We start from the raw sequence: 18901 nt of genomic DNA on the forward strand, positions 1-18901 counted from the left end.
ATGATTGATATTGAAGCATGAAAACATTGTCATGTTATAGTTGTCCTTGATAAAATGGAGCAATATATAGGCCTATGCACCACTGAAACATTCACACACATACACAAAGAACTTCAGTGCAAAGTTCAGAAACAACAGAATGTACTGTATATGCACCAATGCTTTGGTCAATGTGATTGATATTCAAGAATTGACATCTTACCAAAGTTGTGCATGATAAAATGTCTTTGTAATACAGATTGCTTCCTGTATTTTGAATGCCAATGTTTATGCAACATGTTTTGACTCCTTGCCTCAGTATGTGATTGTTCGCCCTTTAGCAAACATTTCTGCCCACTATTATGATTTGATTAGGGTTGAATTATTCTAAGAACAAAGATGTTTTCCTAAGTGTGTTTTTTTTCATAAAACTGAATGACTACGATTAAAATTTGTTTCTCCCACTCTGGGGAAAAAAATATGTAACTATTATTAATACTGAAACAGAATGTTCATGTAGAAAGGTCAGTACAATGTAGGTGTGAGTACAAAATCAGTTTGCTAAAACTAATACACACCAGCCAAATGAAAATTGTGCATAAGTTGAGTCAGGTTTGCACAGATCCTCTGATATTGGATGTTAATTGCAATGTTATCATAATTTTTAATGCCAAACCTGTTTTATTCTCTCCAAGATTTTCAGGTACACATTGCCTCCAATGCAGAATCCAACAGTTTTCACTCATGAATGGGTAAACTATAATTTTGCCTTTATTTTATATATTGGCATTTTTCAAAACTTTTACACCCTTTCAAGGATATTTGGACCATGGAATGTTCCAGGAAATTTATTAAAACTAGAAAATTTGACTGATTATCATTTTGAGCTATCTGACATGAAAGGAGGTAGTGTCCCACCATGTTGTAACCTAATGATAGCAATGAAAACTTCAGGAAATTTTATGAAGATTAAATTTTCTAGTGCTAAAGTAATGTATAATATTTCATGAACAACGTGATTGCTATGTGATCTAAGCATATTAAAGCTTCTTAAGAAGAAGAAGAAGAAGAAGAAAAGAAAAACATGTTTACTGATAAACAATATGATCTGTTTAATAGTAATGTCTCATGTGTGTAAATGAGTTTGTATGTGTGCGTGTGAGTGTATATAATATGTCAGCGTTTTTATGCACCTGTGTATGTGTAATGCACTGATCAGTACATGTATTATGTCATTGTGTGTGTTCATGTTTATGATAATCTTTTTTATGATGCTGATGTGATAAATGGCCAAGGCATGTAGAATAATATTTTAATACACTTGGGTATATTGAATCTTCATAACTATGTGTGTGCGTATGTGTGTGTGCATGTGAGGGTGTGTGTGTGTGTGTGTGTGTGTACAATAAGATTCTCCCACATGCACGCGGACACACACACAAACAAACACACTGATTTTTTTTCTTTTTTTTTTGCCTTGAATGATTAGTCATTTGATTAATAACATGTCTTTGAACAGAATATAAGGCATTTGCCTTGACCAGCTGACGGTCAGTCAGTGCTCTCTCTCATATGGTGTTGAACCACTTTGCTCTTGTCCTCCTTTGCATAGCCAGCATCAGGAAAAGCTGAAACATGAGATATAATGCAACTATTAAACCAAAACTTCACTTTTTTTTCTAGGTATATGGCTAAAAGCAGTGCTTTACAAATGTGTATATGCATTTCAGCTTAGAAACACTATGGGAACTATACTGCGGCTAGCAGCCCCATACGCATAACTGCGGCTAGCAGCCCCATACGCATAACTGCGGCCAGCAGCCCCATACGCATAGCGTCATGGGGCTGTGAACTGTAGCATACAGGATCATGACGGATATTTTATCGCGGACAAATATCAACTTAAAATCGGGAAAAAATCTTCAATTTGAAGACTTATTAATAAATTTGAAGTATTGATAACAGAGTTCGTGCAAGGTTTGCTTCTGCAAATAGTTCCTTTCTGTTCAAATTGATGACTAAAATGTGACTCGGTCGAGAGGAAACTGGGAGAGCTACACTGAATTGACGGCCAGCGCATGCACACACAGACATCTAATATCCAGTCAATGGATACGAAATTTGTGCGCAGTGATGTGTGCGCCTGCGCTGACCGTCAATTCAGCGTAGCTCTCCCAGATTCCTCTCGACCTAGTCATATTAAGTCATCAAATCGAACAGAAAATGACTATATGTAGAACCAAACCTTGCACGAACCCTGTTGTCAATACTTCAACCTTACTTGTAAGTCTTCAAATTGAAGAATTTTTGTTCGATTCAAGGTTGACATTTGTCCGCGATACTTCCCTGTCATGATCCTAGATGCTACAATCCGCAACCCCATTACGATATGTGTATTGGGCTGCTGGTCGCAGTTTATAAAATATGGATTTTCGCAAAAACTGCAGGATATTTCGAGGAGAACTTTTTACAGTATATTTAGGATGTACCAAACATCACATTTCCGCATTCAGAAAGTAGTGCCAGTGTTGCTGGAACGAAACCCATTTTCTAAGCCTCTTTTTCAGCTTCACCCCATGGCCTATTATAGCACCGCTCTTCCAGAGGACTCTGCAAGTAGGCTATTATTTAACCACCGACAGCATTCTTAAGTACCTAATTGATAAACACCTTGAGCAAAAGGGACGTCATTGATTTTGGGAAAAAATGCGTCAAAGGGCGTAAGAACGTAGAGGAACTCAAACGAGGAACCTGTGTTTCAAAGTCAAGAATAGTCTCTTCCACTATACCACACAGTACTCTCATTTGATAGTGAAGACAATAGGTGGCGCTTTCAAAATACTGTCATTTGCTCCGATGGACAGCGTAAATGTGAAACACTTCTGAGGCCGAATTTTGAATAATAAACATAGACAATTTTCGTCGTGATTATTAAGTTATGATACACATTGGACGTACAGAATATCTGCAAAAGTAATTAGTCATTCATGATAAATTTTGTTCTACAGATGTGACAGGTAGAATATCTTCAACAAACTGAATAGCTAGGTGTGGCTTTCTCCAATACAGACGACATCCAAGGCATTATGTATTTATTTTATTCACTTGCATGTATTATTTGGTTGTGCGCATTCTGTTTGTCATCTGTGTAATCACGTGACTAAGAAATAAACTGATACAATCACCTATACGTGTTCATCTGTCACAAAACCTTCGCAGATGTGTTTTGTTTGTTTGTTTGTTTATTTCCATCTGAGAAGATGGCTGGATAGCCTTGTGATAAGAAGATACACTCATAAATCGATCAGATGTTCGAGTGTCTCCATCAATCACAATTGACATCAATCCGAGGTCATTTTCTTGTATATTTTCCATGGAATATCAAATATCGACTGGGGCTCAACTGCCGGTCATACAGCCCCATATTATGTCAGGGTCTGAAAACCGCCGAGTGCACCAGGCGAGGTCAGTGTGTGTGTGTGTGTGTGTGTGTGTGTGTGTGTGTGCAATCGTGTGTGACGTACCCGTGTTTACATCAGGGTAAAACGTCATTTTATGATGATTTTTCTTTCTCGTGTGGAGTGAGATGGCTGATGCCTTTTAGTCAAATGGTTTGTTTGTATTTCCCAGTCATCTTTCCATGTATGTTCATTTTCTGACTTGAAAAGTGTACATCGATTTTAAGAGGTCTGCTACCAATAATTGCTCATTGCTACGTTTGCTTTTTATTTGATACAAGACCCATTACTTATGACGATTACTGCACATTCTTTAAACATGAGTATCAAACTACGTAAAAAAAAAGGAACAAAGATCATATACTGAACAACATTCACCGTCATATACAGGTCCAAGTATTTGGAATTCCCTACCCAGTGACATTAGATAAAGTTCATCGCGATACAATACACCTTAAGACTATAATGACAACAATTTATTTTTGAAAGTATTTAGACAGGATCTGACCAATTTCTGTGTATATGGAAGTAATGATATTTTGCGTCAGGTGTGTAATAAACGTGCTTTTTAAGCTAAGCAGTTTTACGTATTACGTAGTTAAACTTTAATCTTGTCATTCAAATGCATTGTGTTTGAGGGTTAATCAATCTGTGTGTTTATGTGTTTTTTCTTACAAAAATAATTTGAAGGGTGCTGTCATTGCTTAGCAGTTGTGTTAGATTGTTCATTACTGGTTTACTAGTTGTATGTACATTTTTACATGTTTGTGCGTTATGCTGAAATTGTTTTGTATACTTTATACTATTATTTTCTTGTTTTTCCCTATGTCTATACATGATTTTCATTTTTCAAATTGGCAAATACTTTCATTCATTCATTCATCCATTCATCCATTCATTCATTTATTTATTTATTTATTCATTCATTCATTTAGTTATTCCTTACTTTTATTCTTTCTATTTACATTGTACTTAGCACCTGCTTATGAAATCGTTTTCCATAAGTCTGACCTTTATGCCTATCCAGTAGTCAATTCTATTTATCCATCGGTTTTGTTTGTACTTTTTTATATAACTCTTTATATTTGTATCCATCAGTGTATCCGTCTATCTATTATGCATATCTCCACTATTATTATCATTCTTCCATCTTTCATTGACGTATCAAAGTATCTCCCTTACCTAACCTCCAATACAATGATCGTACCCTGAAATGAAAATCATAACGTATGCTGCTAGTAAATGTAGCATCTATACACAGCCATTATTAGACCAAAGCCTTTCTACAAGATCTTTTTATCCATGTGCCAATCAATCATTTGGACAACCCGCACCGAAAAAAAAATAGAATAAAAAGAAAAGATGCTGTGTTTTCGAGGAGTCGCGCAAGTGTCAAATTTGACCATCCCATCTATCTTCGGTTGACAGCCGAGTTGTGGGTAACCAGGATTTTATCACTTATCTGGTCCAGTTTGATCCGACGTAAGACGTTTAGATGATAAAGATAATGCTTACTATTAGGTGTGTGTGTTTGGGGGGGGGGGAGGAGGGCGGGGCTCGATTTGTGAGCATTCATTTCAACTTCGCATCCTTTTACGGGTCGCAATGATGGTAGCTGTTCTTTATACTCTTCACAAATCATGCCAATCGTGTCGTCTGGATCGTAATTTTAGCCTTGCGATCGTCTTTGCTCTGACTGATTAGTCCTCACCGCCATACATCCGCGATAGGTTCGTGGCGCCAACTGCCATCTAGTCCATCTGGATTGATTGCGAATTGAAAGACCACACGCCGTCTGCAATCGACTAAAAGCTTCTGTTTGCACAGCTTGAATAAAAAGGGGAAGGTGGGTCTGCTTTGGGGAACCATGGGTGAGTTCCTAAGCAAGCTCCGGGAGGATATTGAAGGGGAGGAGAAGACCCCCTTCACGATTCGCGTCAAGACCGGCGACTGCCGGGGAGCAGGCACGGACGCCAATATCTTCATCGCGCTGCATGGGGCCCAGGAGACGCGGACGAAGAACGTGCAGCTCTCCGGGGCGTTCTGGCAGGACAATTTTGAGCGGGGCCAGTTCAACACGTTCAACCCCAAGGAACTCGTGGATAGCGGACCCGTCATGAAGCTGGAAGTGTGGCGTGACAATTCGTCCCTCTTCAACTCCTGGTACGCTCGGTCCAGTTATGTTTGATTATTTCATACAATATACCTATTCAATTGGTTAGTATAATATGCTTTAATCCTCCACCGGAGGCATCCCTGCACACACACCATGTATTTTATGAAGATACATTACTTCCATCAGAAAAATATTTCACTAACTCAAACGCATACGCACACAAAAATGAGCAAATAGTACGAATTAATGGCGACAGATTTGTAATGTTAATTGTGTAACAAGAACATACTTTTATGCAAACTTGGAGATGGTGAACGAGGAGTCGGAGATATACCTAACATAGCAGTGAAATAAAGGAACAAACCGTTCGAGTTTTCCGTACGCTTAACTTTGCTGGATAAAATAAAAATAACTTAAAAATCAAAATACAACAAAGGATCTATTAGTCCTGAAAGTTTGTTCGTTTTGGATGTCTGACTACAACATTACTACGATATGCTGTATCATACGCCATGTTTACACTATCGAATAAAAGGGGTAGTCAATATTTTAAATCCTCTTTATTTTATCGTGTGAATTTAACATAATGATAGTTGATTATTACAGATCGTTGGAGCTCAAGAGCTTTATCACAAATGTTTTGCAAGGTGAAAAGGCATGTAAATTGCCAGTCTACAAAACATAACATAGGGTATACGGTTTGTATGTGTCTGTAAGAGTGTCGGTTTTTTTGGTAGGCGAGCAAAATTAAACAACAAAACACACAAAGGGTACATCAATGATTGACAGTATTTTGTTTGTACATTACAGACAATTATTGTCAATCAGTTGCATAATTTGCCAATCATTTGCGAATCTTCCTTTGCGTTTGTATGATAGATGATTAACGTTTTAGTGTTAACTTGCATTCGATTTATTTGAGAAAAAAAAAGAGTATCAATCTGTATCTCGAATCCTTCTTATCCCCTCATGACAGAAGAAACAAAAAAAAAACCACACAAGCCCAAATGTACGCCATTCTAGATTTATGGTTTAATTTGTCCTCGTGATTCCACGATCAAAGAGAGTTGTTACAGGCCTGTAATGTGTGAAAACTGTGCCCAAGTATGAAGGTCTACTTCAATGCTTCATTCTTTTCTCGTGCTCGCAATCAGGTTCGTGGACCTCATCGAAGTCGAGCGTCACTCGACCAACACGACATACGTGTTTCCGGTCAATCGATGGGTGAAGGAGTGGCCGCGACTGCAACTGGTCGAGTGGGATTGCCGACTTCCCCAGGACGACATGGATCGGCGCGACCAACGCCTGGCCGAGCTGCGTAGCATGCAGGACAAGTACCAGTTTGACTGGCGTTACCGTGGTCTCATGCCGATGGTAAAAACTATACCATTATCTATAGGGACCATTTCAGTGCAACGAGTTCTACTTTGCAAAACTATAAACGTAGAAATAATGCTCTTATCATGCATGTTCTTTCAAAATCATTCACTGTTTCTGTCTGTCCGACAGTTTGTTTGTTTGTTTGTTTGTCTGTCTGTTTGTCTTTCTCTGTTTTTCTCATTATCGCCCTTCCTCCCACATAATATAATCACTATCAAAAAGGCGTAGCATAAAACACGAATGATCAGCCCAAAGTGCATCCCCAACTTGGAAACAAGCACACTCTACACCGAGCAAACGAACTCATTTTAAAATCACAGCTTCGAAATTATTTGTTGCTGTTGTCGATACAATGTATTTTGCGGGCGAGATTTTTTTTTTTCCAGCACAATATCATTCTCTTTGATCGTCATCCCGTATAACCAGCTTTTGCAATGATAGAGGATTCTACATGATTGTGTCACTCAAGTAGCATCACGTGACTTGGATTATCCAATCGGTGTCTTGCTGTCATTTCAGATTCGAGACGTTCCGGACGAAGAACTTCAATCAAATGGAAATCAGGTGAAGACTTTCATTATGTACTCTCTTGTCTCTTATTTTGGTGACACGACATTTGCTCCTGCAGCAACTGCTCCTCTGTTTTTTTCTCCAAGGATCTAGAATTACGGTTAGGGCTGTGATAGGGTTTTAGGGGGTGCTGTGCGTTATTCCGAAGGTTCGCTAATCCGAAGGTTCGTTATTCCGAAGGGTCGTTAATCCGAAACACACACATTCCCTATACCTAGATGTTCGTTAATCCGAAAATGAAAAAGGGTTCGTTAATCCGAACATTTGTGGCGTTGTTCCGAAGGTTCGTTATTCCGAAGATTCGTTAATCTGAAAGTGAAACTCGGAACAATGAACCTTCGGAGAAGCGAATCTTCGGAATGAAGAGCCTTCGGAATAACGAAAGTTTCGGAATAACGAGCTGTAACCGGTCTTAGGTTTAGTTTCATATGAGGATTAGGTATAGGATATATTTGTGAATATAATTTATGTTTGACTTAGCGTGCAGATATCTCATGATAGCAATAACAGTGTCGAAGGAGCAAATGTCATGGAACCCTTATTTTGCCAGCTACAGGGACTTTGGACAGTCTATGCAACGCTATGGGTTTCCTGTGCTATTCGGGACCAAAAGTATACAAAGGGTTAACCTCTAGGGTAAATACGAAGATCCTCACAGAGTAGACTTGGAAAGTTACAAAACTTTAGACATTTTAAGTTTTCTTCATCTCTATACAGTACAATATCAAACAAAATGAAGCAGTTAACGGCTGGAATATAAACTACCTGTAGTAAACGCCGACAGCGACTTAAGGTAACTTGAACACTCATGTGTATAAAATGACAATACGCATTGAATTCTGAACGACAAGAAAGTATTACATAACACTATGCGATATTTAATATCATAGAACCTAGCTTTCCATGACTACGCAAAAGAAACTACATGTATCCTTATGCTGTGTTCCCATTTTTACGATTGGCCCCATGATTGAAATCGTGGAGTACTCGTGGTGATATCAGATCAAATCATATCTTGGGGTCAGTCGTGGTAATCGCGTTAATATGTATGTATCACTTTAGAAATTTTACAGCAATGGGATGCGACACTCCTTTCTTCCCTTCTCCGCTCTGTCCTATGCTGATCCTCTTTCGCCCAAGTCTGTCACCCGAACTGAACTGGTTAGTTTTGTTAATGTCCATGGTCTGGCTTTCTTTCAGCTGGACGTGACAAAGAGGAGCTTGTATCTCAGCTTTCAAGGGCTGATAACCCGAATGAGATCGATATTCTGGAATTCACTCGACGATCTGGGAGACATATATGGCAAGACTCTCCCGCCTCCAGCCGTGAGTCCAGTTTTGTATCTTTTAATTCAATTCGTTAGCTCAACGAGTCTATGAAAAAAGTTCTTTATTAGCCTGGTTTACAAAAGTACTCTGACTCTTTTTCAAAGTATGTACATCTTACAATCTTGGGTGAATGATACAGAAAGCAACCTAGATGAGAGCTCAGTAACCATGGTAACGTATTCTAGTGATTTTGAAAACGGAGAAGATTAACCTCGTCGATGCATAAAATGTGCATTAGAATGAAAATATATCATTTGAGTGGCAGAACACAGAACCTCATACCTTTCAGAAACATATAGTAAGAATTCGAGTGTATGCAGTTCGTCGGTCACCATCATTTTCTGCTGAGACTCTCGAATCTGTGATAAATTAATAAACCTAAACACTTAAGTATTCGTGTTTTCTCCATTTTCGATGACTAATTCATACAACTGTTCAAAAAGAATATTGGTTGTAACTTAAAAAAGTGAAAGAACCTCTACATAAAAATGTGAATCATATCAAACAAAAAAAAAAAAGAAAAAAAGCTCAAGGTGGATCGAATACTTAGGCCCACATAGACATCTGAAGGAAACAGCGGCAGCGACCACGGTTTGTTTCATTTTTATGTATTTCATTGCTCTCTTTATAGTGCCTTGAGTACTGGGAGATGGACTCGTCGTTTGGTATGCAGAGACTCGCTGGCTGTAACCCAACGATGATAAGGCTCTGCAAGAAGATCCCTGATAAGTACGATTCATAACCCGCCTGTGTATCCGGATGTGACATCATTTTCATCACCAGTGATATATGATCACCACCAACAACAAAAACAACACCGTCATCGTCAACATCATCAGCAACAGCATCACCAACAACAGCAGCATTTTCACCATCAATGCATCATCATCATCATCATCATCATCATCATAATCATCGCCAACAACATCACCATTATCATCATCATTAATACAATCAATCAATACCACCATCGTCATTATTATCATTGTCATTATCAGCATCACTAACAACACCAACATCATCATTGTTATCACCACACCATCATCATCATCATCACCATCATCATCATCACTATCACTATCACCATCACCATCACCACCAACATCATCATCTTCATCACCACGATGGATCACCTCAAACAACGTCATCACTGGGCATCACCATCACCATCGCTATCGCCATCACCATCACCATCACCGTCACCATCACCATCACCATCACCATCACCGTCACCGTCACCGTCACCGTCACCGTCACCGTCACCGTCACCGTCACCGTCACCATCACCATCACCATCACCATCACCATCACCATCACCATCACCATCACCATCACCATCACCATCACCATTACCATTACCATCACCATCACCATCACCATCACCTTTACAATCGTTATCATTATAACCGACAACATTATCATCACCGCCAACATCATCACCGATATCATCATTATCACGAACGCCATCATTATTATCGTTTGCCCCACTACCAACATCGACATTATCATCATTAACATCATTATCATGAACGTCACCTCATCATCAACTACAACAACAAAAGTAATAGCTTGCTTGCTGCATAGGATGCATGTTGGAAATGAAGGTTTTGATTCATCGAGTTGTTTTATTGCTACATTGCAAACAAAATTCGCTAAACAGCAACACTTACGAACGACAATCACACAATCACGCAGAGTCTGAAACTTCTTCGTAATTGATTGTCTATAGTTCAAGAAATCGAGTCTGATCTACCCGAGTTGACAGGTCCTCGTCGAATGTAAGCGTTATCATTCATTTGCACTAAGTGCCCTCAGTTTATCCACTATTTCTTACCTATCTGTAAATACGTTTATTTCGTTTTATCATGTTCTACCGAATGTTATTTTTTTTTCTTTTAGTCTTCTTATTTGTTTTTAATCACCGCGAATTCTCCATCAATTGTTTGTTTTTTTCATGCTGGTGCTTGATCTCGGCACGACCTAGATTCGTTCATTCATTCGTATAGTGTTGATACGCTCTCTGCTAGTCACACAGGGCTATCCACAAGGTGTGAACGTAAAGTTTAGTTCATCGGGTTTACACCCTGGCATATAGGTGATAACTATTTTTACCACTGACTATGAGATCTCATTTCGTCACCCGATAAATCTATCGAGAGTAATGATATCTCCCAGGAAGGGATTCAATATATTATAAAACCCACACGTTTCTTATATGTAAATGCAGGTTGTATGTGATTCATTTTGATATTGTTTTCTAAATTGTCCTTTCGTCAATATAGGCTCCCTGTCACTGACGCCATGCTACAACCCCTTCTAGAGGGCATGACGAAAGCTAAAGCTATCCACAAGAAACGCCTGTTTATCATAGACTACGCGATCATGAAAGACTTGCCCACACGGGAGGGCGCCATGGTACGGTTCGTGGCGGTTCTAGGGGAGACTAAGCGGTTACTTCAACCAGGGAGGTGGAAAGAGAGACTTCCACCTCCCTGCTTCAACTTATGCTGATAACCATAATCATAGAGATAACACAAATATTAGTACATGTATTACTACTGCTGATGATAATGATGATGGTGACGATGATGATAATGGAAATTGTAATGGTAGTAATGACAATCTTAATGAAAATAATTACTGTTTAATAATGACAATAACAACTTAATTGTAGATTTACATTATCATTGTTATTATTACGCATCAGTATCTCGGTTATCATCTGTACACTCAACTAAATGTGACCGTGCACCTCAAAACGAACATAAAGTCGCACACACTGATTTTGCATGAGGACTGAAAAAAAAAAAAGTGAAATGGGTCAACCTAGTCGAACTCGACTTTTTCATATTTTCTGAAAGAGCGGGTCTTCTTTCACATTATGCCAAAATTTGGTATCATTAAACGGGCAGGAAAGTGTGTTTTTTAGCAGTTTATCTCAAGCATTTTTGGTAGAATAGTGTGATTAGGTGTGTCTTTAGAATCCCTTTTTCATTTCTGAAAAACTTTGTCCACACTCTTCACTCTTAACTCTAATAAATTTTGAAAGAATAGTGCTACTGTTTTGAAAGTTGGCATTAGTTATGGACAGAATGTGTTAATGAGGCATGCTTAATTTCAGTTTAATCTGATAATCTCTTCATTGTTGTTACTCTGGTGGTTTACTTCCTGTTTTTTGTCCCATTCATCGCACAGCCAGCACAGTTTGGTAGAGATTAAGCGCTTGAATAGACCCTGTACTTCAGAGCCTCTTTTCTCAGTTCACACTTTTCCTGAGTTTGTGTTTTATTTCCAATATTTAGATAGGTTAGGAGAGTCCATTTGATTTGAGTTATACATCATTTTAAAGCTTAAAGGGATCGTACAGTTCTGGTTGAGACCTAATTTCAGGTTTCTAACATGTTTAGGTGAGATAATGAGAAATCTCATATGAAATATGAAAGAGCATGCAATTTTATGAGGAATTCAACGTTTATTTGATAAAAATTGGTTTTGAAATGGCTGAGATATCCAAAAAAGAACGATTCTAATAAAGTGTGGGACCCACACTTTGTAACGATCGCTTTGTTTTACTTTGTTTTTGGATGTTTCAGTTATTCCAAACCCGATTTTCATGAAATAAACTTTGAATTCCTCTTAAAATGGTATGCTCTGTGCTATATCGTAAGTGTTTTCTTGGTATCTTGCAAAAATTCGAAAGCCTATTTCTCATCTCAACCAAAACTGTACTATCCCTTTAAAGTCTGCTCTTTCAGAATATGGTCTTAACTAAAAAATTCATGTCTGGCGACTTTTTGTTTGTTTTGAGGTGCAGTGTCACAAATACAACTAATTTACACTTACCAATGATAATAACTTTTTGCAATAAAACTGGGCTGCCCACTTACTCCATAAGTGGGAAAACTGAGAGGAGTTCTGCTTTTTGCGATGATCATTTTCTAACGAACTCTTCAGAAAGACTATATACTGAAAGAGATGCTGTTAATTTCTGTCCTTTGCGTTTATGTTCAAATTTGCAAAGTTTGCCCTTATAAAAAATGTCAGCAATGGTCAGGATCCATCCTTCTTCTTCTTCTTCTTTTTCATCTTCTTCTTCTTCTTCTTCTTTGGTTTTAAAAGAATAGATCTTAATGTTTGTCACATCTCCATGACGATATACTGCGTTTGTAATGCTGCGATCATTTTGTTTCCTTTTCTAGTTGCCTGCTCCCATTGCACTGTTTTTCCTCACCAAGGACAAGGAACTGCTTCCGGTGGCTATCCAGTTGTTCCAAGAGCGCAGCGAAGATAACCCGGTAAGTTCATCCCAGAGAGAGAGAGAGAGAGAGTGAGAGAGAGAGGTGGGATGGGGTGAGTAAGGAGGTAGAGCAGATCGCTCAAATTAATCTATGACCCAACCGCTGTCTACTGCCAGTTGACTGCGAATAGGAGATTTGAAACTTTTCGGCAAATTCGGGACTCGCTTCATATTAGACCTTGCTTCCAAGACGCACTTGACATACCTCTATCGTTGCCACTTGTAATTCTACAGTATAACATCTCAATGGTACTAACCCTTTATGTGCTTGGAGTGTACCAATTGCCACAGAAATTCCCATTTCATTGTACACACTGTCCAAAGTCGATTGCACGGGAAGGGTTAAAGCAGTGGTCCTGAGAGAGGTAGATGCCGAATTAGCTTCTCCCCTTGAGATAAAAGCATCTGGTCATAGTCTTATCTAGAGTGCATGATAATGTCTTGAACAGCCTATATAGCACTTACTGTGAACTTATCCCATGTGATGTCGACAGTTTGTCCGAGTAAGATTGTATGATTATACCAAGTGTCTTTTCACTCTCTCTAACCTGTTTGCCGCAGATATTCCTCCCGACGGATCCCAAGTACACCTGGATGTTGGCCAAGATGTGGTTCAACCTGGCCGATGCATCCTACCATCAATCCGTGCTGAACATTGGAATGTGCCACTTTCTGGTGGAGACGGTTGCCGTGGCAACGCATCGTTGTCTCTCACCTTCTCATCCCTTGTATCGTCTGCTGGCTCCGCATTTCAGATTTCTCCTGGGCATCAATCAGTAATATAATTGTCAGATTTTCCTAATCCACTCATAGATTCTCATAGCTTAGTCATCATATTCAAATAGTTCAATTATTTATAGATATCATAATGTGTAAAAAGCGTAGATCACCTATCTCTATAGGAAGTACTTATCAGGATATCTCATATTGGCCACTCGCTTTGAAGCCATTGTGCCTCCATCTTACATGGCACATCGGCCATGCACTTGTGTACGGAGCTCGGACATTAGTGATCTCGCATACAGCCTCTGCTGGGAAATGCGTGCAAGTCTCTGCAACGTGTACGTAGTAACATGGCGGCAGGGTGGCTTCATTTTTTAATCTATTTATTTGTCGGGTTTTTTTTTTTTTTTTTTTTTTGGTGTTTTTGTTTGTTTGTTTGTCTGTTTTTTTTTTTTTTTTTTTTTTTTTTTACAGCGTGAATGGGTCAATGAGTTTCCAGATACTTCCTATAGAGATAAATGACGAGGATATACCGATCTTGAATCTTTCTATCAGTCGTGCCTATGAACCCATGCTGGCGGAGGATGGCTGGATACAAGAAACACTGACCGTGGGCACCGAGGGAACCATAGAGCTCATCCGCCGTGCCTGGAAGACCTGGGACATCTCCAGACAAGGTCACCTTCTCCACGACATGGAGGACAGGGACGTGGATGACCCGGACGTACTTCCGAACTACCACTACCGGGACGACGGGATGCTGATCTACGAGGCCATCGAGAAGTGTGTGCGAACTGTGGTGAACGGCCACTATGGTACGTCAGCGAAAATGCCCTTATACTTCAACAAAAAATGATGGCCAGTGTACTGGTAAATTCAAAGGCTAGTTTTCGTTTCTTTTGTACAATTCACACGAGAAAACGCAGATTTTTTTCCTTTTTTTATTCGTTGAGATTAATGCTAACGCACACACAATCAGAAGGTAGACTAGCCTATATACTAATCACAGCATATCACGTTTCATGTCGTGAAAGGGCCCGTACATACCTTTGGGGTGGGCTATAACCATACTCTAATTAAAGTCAAGATTCAAAGTTTTGAATTGTTCAATCATTCTTGTTTGTAATCCATCAGTGCTTGTGAATTAAAAAAAGAGAACAGCGGAATGCATTTCAAATTTTAAGAAGATGTAAGAAATATATGCGAGATGGAACATTTTTCTCTCACAGTGTATACAAGGCGCTATTATGTCGGTTTTGAAGACCCTAAATACATCCAAGAGCAGCTAGGCCTATGTATCAAAGATTTCAAAAATTACCTGGGTGGTGTTTCTTTTTTTTAAGGAGACACAAAGATCTTTTGCAACAAAATTCAATGCCAAAATTACAGACGAACACTCTTGAAAAGGTTTAAATGAGTTTGGAGTGTCAATATTCCTGAATTGTGACTGATTTAGGTGGAAAAAGCACAAAATGCCCCAACATATGGACTAGCGATGCACCACTCTGTTCGTTTCGTGCGAATGGAGCCAATTTTCCAATTTAGAAGGTTCTTTATTGTTTGTCTTGTTTTGTTGTGGTCACTCGTATCTCCATAGGGAACGCAAGGATCATCAAAGATGACCCGGAGGTACTTGAATGGGGTCGAACGCTCGCTAGGGAGCCAACGGCCGCAGATCAACTCTACACGTGTGGAATCAAAGTAAAGTTCGTGGTTTGTGTGTGTTTGTGTGTGTATGTGTGTGTGTGGGGGGGGGGGGGGTTCCCCCAGAACTGATTGTTAAAAAATGTATGTAACGTGTGTTTAGGGTCTCGTGTGTGTAATATGAAATTCGCCACAGCTTTCACACAAGTGTGAGTATCAAACACTTTTAGATTAACATCCTATTTCTCACAGGCGGACATCAATATCTCGAGATCGCGCCATCGCATGTCTTGGTCCACTCAGTGCAATTCGTTTTACATAGTGTCAAGAAATGAATAAGTGAATACACTAAATAAGTAAGTGAGTAAGTAAGTAAATAAATAAATAAATAAATAAATGAACAAATAAATGAATGAAAAAGTAAATGAACAAATAAATGAATAAATAGATAAATAGATAGATAAATAGATGAATAAACAAATAAGTAAATAAATAAATGAATAAATGAATAGATAACTAACTACCTAAATGAATAACAAACAAAGCAAACCTGAAAAGAGTCATCTTTTCAGACTACCATCAGCAACTTCCCGTTTAAATTGCTATCACAGGGCATCCCTGGAAACGGCCTGTTCAAGAATGGTCAGCAGCTGACCGAGCTCTTGACCAGTATCATCTACACATGCTCGGCCGGACACGCGGCGGTCGCCTTCACACAGTACGAGAACTATGGCCTCCTCCCCTTCTACCCCGGCTATCTCCGCTCCAGCCCTCCGAAGGACAAGGTGCACATTCAGGGTCAACTCATTTAGATTCGATCATTAAAAAAATAAGATAAAAGAAAATAACACATCCTCAAATTTAGAAAAACCCTAGAGTGTTATGAATGTAGTGAACTATCTTTTCTATAGAGTGATGACATAGCTTTTTAGGACATTCCGACTCATGCTTTTACTTAAGACATTCATTTTATTGTGATTGTGTCTTGTAAAGTTACAAATTTTCCTAAAGAATAGGTCTTTACCCTTTTGCTACTGTATTGTTGATGTTTTCTGTTAGTGTACAATTTATTATGTTTGCATGCGATATATCAAACCCACGTAAAATTTACAAAATCGAGTGTACATACAAGTCTATAGACAGAATGGGTACGAGCGGTACAGAATTATTCTAGTTTGCTTTTTGATTTCGATAGCCTAAGAATGGAAAAAATGCTGATCTTCAATTGGTGTGGTGTGTTCTAAACAGCATTTGCAATGCATGATTTGGTAAATACATTCTTACTGCGTTGTACCATTAACAATGGATACAGCAAGTGAGCACGCGTTATACGAATTCTTTCATATCTGACTATGGCTGCGATTATCAACTTTCCCCTGTTTCAACGGCTTTCCAAAGCCCTTTGCAAAGCCCTTTCCAAAGCCCTTTCCATAGCCCTTTCGAAAGCCCTTTCCAAAGCTCTGTACTATTAATGTGCCGCTTGTTTTCTAAGGCTGCGTTTATCAACTGTCCCCTGTTTAAACGGCTTTCAAAACCCTTTTCAAAGCCCTTTCCAAAGCCCTTTAGAAACGGCTTCCAAAATAGTTGCGTTTATCAAATCTCTTCGCGAACACGATAACTGGCCTGTCACTGCACAGCTGCATTGCGCAATTCGACCCGAGGAGAAGAGGTCACATAAGGCGTGCATTGTTCGTAACTGCAGTACAATACTACAAAGGCGTTTCAAAACAGCTTTGCGTTTATCAACTTCAAAAGGCTTTTACAAACAGGTTTCTGAAAACCTGTTTAGGAAACCTGTTTGGAAAGCCACAAATTTGCGGCTTTCGAAAAGGCTTTCCGAAAGGGCTTTCAAAACAGCTTTGCGTTTATCAACTCGTAAAAATTCCTTGAAAGCTGTTTGGAAAACCTGTTTCTGCCGAGAAAAGGAGAGTTGATAAACGCACCCTTTCGAAAAGGCTTTCCGAAAGGGCTTTCAAAACAGCTTTGCGTTTATCAACTCGTAAAAATTCCTTGAAAGCTGTTTGGAAAACCTGTTTCTGCTGAGAACAAGAGTTGATAAACGCACCCTATGATTATTTCTTCTCTGCTCCAGGCTGCTCGTACAGAGGCCGACGTGCTAGATACACTGCCGCCTAAGGACTGGACCATCCGGGCCATTGTGATGTCACGTCTCCTTAGCAACAAAGAGACCAAGTGCCTTGGAGATTATGAAGTCCAGTACATGTACGACCCGATCGGCAAACGGGCCATCCAAACGTAAGTAAAATTTCTTAAACATCATCTTAGTTACTGCAAGTGATTGAAAGAGAATGATTAACAATCGAAGAAACTAGCCGCGGTAATAACAAAAACCAACATAAATACTTGACAGGACATGTAAGCTCTTCCATCATGTTTTATTTACGAGGTGAAAACATCATTCTAATTTCTTCCCCTCCCAGGCTCAAACAAGAGCTCAAGAACGCATGTGCAGAGATAGAGCGAAGGAACGCCAACCGGGACGTGCCATACCACGTGCTTCATCCCTGCAACATACCAAACTCCATCGCCATATAGACGTGACGTCACTTCCTGCCCTCTCTCTCTCTCTCTCTCTCTCTCTCTCTCTCATTTGTTCGTACACCGTCTCCGGGCAAAGTTCAATAACGAGATGATCAAAATTTCATTCGTTTGTTTGTGTTTTTCTGGAAGAGCTCACGGACTGCAGTGATTCAACTTTCTTCCCGCCCACCCTTTTATTCCTGCTAGATGAGAAAATGTATAGGTAATAATGATTATGTGCTTCATTGTGGACTTTTGAAAATTATGCTTCGTAAGTTTATCAAATGCGCGCGTTTTATGTCGATAAGCTTCTGTTATACAAATGATTCATGGTGGATTTATGGAAATTGCACTTTTTAAGTTTATCAAATGCACGCATTTTATTTCAACTTGTCCGTTTGTTCGCCTGTCAAATTTGTTCTCAACTGAGTTTTCGCTGACATAGGGTTATTATGTCGTAGTCGTACTACGAACGATTTTGAAGGATTGAAACAGGCCCCTGTAAAAGAGTTTCTAAATAACATTGAAGTCCGTTATTGTCGGATTATCTCAGTTGCGGTATATGATAGAATTTTGTTATTCATTCATTTATTCATTCATTCATTCATGCATTTATCCTTCATTAAAATATAAATCATGAACAATATATTTGAGATGCGTAATATTATGCTGTGAGATCGTTTATAAATGGAAGTATACAGGCAACACTTCCCCCCCCCCCCAAAAAAAAAAAAAAAAAAAAAAAATCTAAAATGGTTTTGGTGGGTTCATGAAAATAGTAGAGTAATTGAAAATTAGAAGATTTTTTTTCTTTGTTTTTTTTTTTTCTGAGACAAATCTCTTCTACGATTTCCGTTTATCAAC

At 39.0% G+C, this 18901-nt stretch overlaps 1 protein-coding gene across 1 annotated transcript; it reads left to right on the forward strand.

Annotated features, from left to right (window-relative positions):
• The first annotated feature begins 5304 nt into the window (after positions 1-5304).
• LOC139709639 (polyunsaturated fatty acid 5-lipoxygenase-like) lies at positions 5305-18052 on the forward strand. Its single transcript, XM_071621600.1, has 13 exons — positions 5305-5600; positions 6708-6927; positions 7453-7497; positions 8704-8829; positions 9464-9561; positions 11115-11247; positions 13032-13127; positions 13691-13905; positions 14408-14667; positions 15450-15553; positions 16108-16281; positions 17589-17752; positions 17938-18052. Exons 1-13 carry the CDS (start codon positions 5305-5307, stop codon positions 18050-18052), a joined length of 2046 nt encoding a protein of 681 aa, XP_071477701.1.
• Positions 18053-18901: the final 849 nt, after the last annotated feature.

This window comes from Diadema antillarum, unplaced genomic scaffold (assembly GCF_040938485.1).
Source record: "Diadema antillarum isolate AM-2024a unplaced genomic scaffold, OU_Dant_1.0 seq00001455_RagTag, whole genome shotgun sequence".
NCBI lineage: Eukaryota > Metazoa > Echinodermata > Echinoidea > Diadematoida > Diadematidae > Diadema > Diadema antillarum.